This window comes from Lontra canadensis, unplaced genomic scaffold, assembly GCF_010015895.1.
Source record: "Lontra canadensis isolate GAN:19392208 unplaced genomic scaffold, GSC_riverotter_1.0 scaffold158, whole genome shotgun sequence".
Lineage (NCBI taxonomy): Eukaryota > Metazoa > Chordata > Mammalia > Carnivora > Mustelidae > Lontra > Lontra canadensis.
In genome coordinates, this window is record NW_022631152.1 from 1,159,285 (window position 1) to 1,163,679 (window position 4,395).

General features: G+C 45.1%; 1 protein-coding gene across 1 annotated transcript; it reads right to left on the bottom strand.

Annotated features, from left to right (window-relative positions):
- Positions 1-3,352: 3,352 nt before the first annotated feature.
- LOC116859530 (60S ribosomal protein L9-like) lies at positions 3,353-3,889 on the bottom strand. The gene has a single exon (XM_032844876.1). It carries the CDS (start codon positions 3,887-3,889, stop codon positions 3,353-3,355), a length of 537 nt encoding a protein of 178 aa, XP_032700767.1.
- Positions 3,890-4,395: the final 506 nt, after the last annotated feature.

Sequence of the window (4,395 nt, forward strand, 5' to 3'; positions counted from 1 at the left end):
TTGGATTCATACTGCCCACTCTCCCCACACAGTATTCCCAGGGAATCTGGTTCCTTAGGATGTGAGCCCAATCTCCAGTGCCTGTGAGCCCCGGGCTGATGTATTAGTGGGCCCTGGTACAGATTCACTCTGGAATGGCACAAAATGCAGTCAAGGCCCTTTTGCAAGTGGGTCAGTGGGCAAGCCCACCTCCCCAAACCCCCAAGCTCTGCTGACCGCTTGCTATTATTTTCATATGATGCAATGTTCCCTCTCCCCTTTGGAGCAGTATTAAGTTTCCTTCCATTCCCATACACTTCAGAGACTTGCTGCCCCTCTCACATTTCAGACGCTGACCCGCTCCTTTGCACTTTTCCCCTCTGCTTGTCTGGAGACCTGCATAATGAAATTCAGACAGCGGTGACTGCTGGGCTCTGTCTAACTTCCCCTCAGTGTGGGTGATGAGGGCTGGGCTGCTGGGCCTTGCAGGGAGCGGGCTCCTCCGATGGCCTAGACGTAAACTGGGGCCACAGCAAGCCTGGTGACTTCATTTCTTTTTGTCAGATCAGAGCTTCCCCGCTCTGAGGAGAAAGGCAAACACTTTTGATCTGACTGTGGGGGGAGGGGCGGGGTGGAGGATACATGAGATATATAAAATGAAACAAGCTTTCCAAAAACAACAAGGCTGAATCATAATAACTTACATTTGTGGAGCACTGTAACTTGGAAAGCGCCTTTCACACGCGGTGTCTCCTTGGATTCTCACAGCAGCCCTGGGAGGCAGGCGGGACAGGGATTAATATCCCTGTTTAACCATGAGGTCACACGGCGAGTTGGGCGACAGAGTCCCAGCCCACACGCACGTCTCTGGACCCCACACCCAGCGCTGCATCCTCTGTTGAATGCTGTCTTCTCTCTTGCATTTCACGCCATGACTTAGGCCCAGCATTTGTAAAACTTTCCCATAGAAACATCCCCTATGCCAGAGGGGAATGAACATCCTAGAAATGCAAAATTACTACCAGATTCTGTGTTTTATTTAAAAAAAAAGTTCACGCAAGCTATGAATTCTAATTCAATAGTTATGTCATATTTATATTAAATATAGCTTTATCGTCTTAATATACAAGTATGGTTTTATGGTAGCTTCTCCCAGATACCATATTCCAGGAACATGGTTTTGCTTAACCCCTGGTAACTCCTGGGGTTTGTGGCCGCAGGTTCTAGATGCTTTCAACCAGTGGGCAAGATGAGTGTGCAACACGCACTTCTATAACCACAGCAACCACCTGAAGAAACCACCCTGACCCTGGTGAGGATGTTCTTTTTTAATTGGCATTGTTGGATGGCTTTCCTTTAAACCATCTGCCGCAGGCATTCCATCGTGTGTCGACAATGGAAAGACACATGTTCCTAAGGTATGTTCAGCATCTGAGAGGCTGAAGGAAGGAGCTTTCAGGCATTGCCAGATGCACCAAGTGCCTGGGCAGAGCAGAACACGTGCACTGTCAGCAGGAACCAAAACCGGGGAGCAAGCCCAGCTGTGCGGTGTCCCATCCAAGGGGTGGAACGCGAGATTTAGGACCTTGGAGTAGTCATAAGCTCTACGTAGTACCTTACATCACCCTTTGAGCAACTTTCTTTCGGCAGAGCCTTGAAGAGGGATCCCACTGTCACCCAGGGATCACTATCCTCTCCACTCCCTACAAGTGACTGAGGATCTCTAAATCCTCACTTGGACTCCAAAGGGCCCCACTGGCTCCAGCTAGCCTGCCAACCTTGCTCATGGGCTGTTTGCTTCACAGAGGCTTCCTGGTGCCAGCAATCTACGCAGGTGGTAGGGACAGTTGCAGCGTGCTCTTCAGAACAGATGAGATGTAGCCCCGAGTCAGACATAGGGAGACTCTCGTGAGAGCTGATTCCTTTGGTGTGGCTTAAGCAAATGGGAATATATTCCAAAGTGCTCTTTGATTAATTTGTTGCAACCATGGACTTGAGATTTGCTGAAGGAAAGAAAGAGGGATGATCTCAATAGCTAGCATGTACACAAGCTTCTTCTGTGCCAAGAGCTCATCTAAGCATCTTAAATGCATTAGCTCATTGTCTTCTCACCATGATCCTATAAGCTAAGTGCTATTGTGATCATCCCCTTTTCACTAGTAAGGACACTATAGCACAGAGAGGGTAAGCAGCGGGTCCAAAGTAAACGGTTAATATGTATGTAGCAGGGCTGGGATTTCAACCCAGGGACTCCACACTTTTAATCATACCATGCTGCCTCTTACTGCCTGCACAATGCACCCAAGGATAATAGTAACAGCACCTTCTGTGCTCAGTGCTTGACACGCTCTATCTCCCACAATCCCTAAAACAGTCTTGGAGAGAAACTCGTGTCATTACTTCCATTTTCTAAATGAGGAATCTGAGGCTTGGAGATGTTAACTTGCCAGACGTGACATAGTTAGTAAGTGACTCCAAAGCCCATGCTGTTAATCATCTTCATTTACTGCCCTTCCATGTAAACTGCACACTGCAAATAGCACAGAACAAATAAAACAGTTTTGCAAAGAAGTTCCTTTGTATTTGGGACACTGAATAGGTACAAATTCATTTCCAAGGACACGTTGTGGGATTTGAGATCTGGGAGGCAGGCAGTGGGATGAAAAGCAAAGGACCCCAAACTCATGGTCAGATTATCTGGGTTCACATTCTACCTTTGGTGCTTGCCTTCCAGCCTCAGTTTCCTCATTTGTAAGGTGGTGATGATGGCGAAACCTAGCTGTGGGGATTACATGGTAAGGTGTATGTGGTGTTGTTATTATTTAATGTGTATAAGGTGGGGCTTTTTGTTTTTGTTTCTGCATTACAGTTCACTCTTGGTGCTGTACCTTCTAAGGATTCTGACAAGTATGTAATGATATGTATCTACCATTCTAGTATCATAAAGAATAATTTTAGTGCTCTAAAATCCTCTGTGCTCCACCTGTTTACCCCTCCCAACCCCTAGCAATCACTGATCTTTTTAATGTCTCCATAGTTTTACCTTCTCCAGAGTGTCGTGTAGTAGGAATCATACAGTACGTAGCCTTTTCAGATTGGCTGCTTTCACTTACAATATACACTTCAGTTCCCTCTGTCATTTCCCTGCTTGATAGTTGATTTCTTTTCAGTGCTGAGTATTGATCCACTATCAGGATAATTATAGTTTATGTATTTATTTTTCTTTCCCAAATCAGTGCAGCTTGTGTTCCATCTTTAAAATATCACTGATAAATCTGAGATTTCATCTGGCATCTTGCCATTTCCGTAGCTGGACACCTTAGATCTGATTCATCAGTCTGCTGAACCAATCCTTTTTCAGAAACATAGATACCTAATCATCCAGAAGTTTTCTGCTCTCCTTGTTTTCAACTTTTGAGGTGTGCTGCATCACAGCAGCTGACTTTGATGTGAGTTCAATGTCATTTCCTTCAAGAACTAATTCAGCTTTTTGGGCCTGAGATACTGAACAAACAACACCTGTCCTCATCTGAACTCCGCAGATGTATTTTTCATCCAGGAAATTTTGGATTTCAACAAGAGAGTCCTTCTCCTGAATAACAGCATGGATGGGGAAGTGAGCACATACAGACCTCATCTGGTAACAGGAGCCCAGGGCGACGCCCTTGATCATGTTCTGTATGTGACTACAGATAGGGCGAACAGTAGTCAGTTCTTTCCAAGTTTCCCACCATTTGTCAACCCAGAGCGTCATCTTTTTCTTTCCAAGGAGACTGAACTCTACGTTGATGTGATTGAGGTCCCTTCGCAGGGCTCCTCTGGGGCCCTTCACAACGATAGTGGGTCCTTTCCGAGTGTTGTCCACATCCTTTGGAATGTTGACAGTCTGATTGATGAGAATGGTCTTCATTCTTGCAGTAGGTGTGGCAAAGAGTAATAATTTATTAAGGTTTATTTTTTTTTAAAGCCCAACTCTTCTTTTCATAGTTGAGAAAACTGAATCCTAAGGAAGTTAGAAAAACTTGCTCAAGTCCCGTAGCTAGTTGGTGACAGTCATGACTCGAAAGTAACTCTTCAACCTCCAGGCCAGCACTTTTGGCTCCTTTAGTGCACTAAGTTTCTGACATTTTCTGGAGTTTTTGTTTTAGGATCTCCTCTTGTTACTTGCATCCATTTGCTAATTCTCTTGTATTTGTGGAATTAGAGGTCAAAAAGAGTTTGCATAAGGCAAATGCACATTCTCCACAACCGTCTGGTGGTTTAAGGGCTTCTGCTTCCTCCTTCATGTAGAATGCATAGTAGGGATTCCTGAGGTAGTCTCATGTGTTGTAATGGCAGGGGTGGTGTAGTGAGAAGAAAGAATAACTAAAAAAGAAATCCAATCGGAATCAAAAGAAAGCCCTACACTTTGGTTCA

Bases quoted from the DNA above. Each gene is read 5' to 3' on its own strand.
- LOC116859530 (XM_032844876.1), bottom strand. From the start codon at position 3,889: ATGAAGACCATTCTCATCAATCAGACTGTCAACATTCCAAAGGATGTG.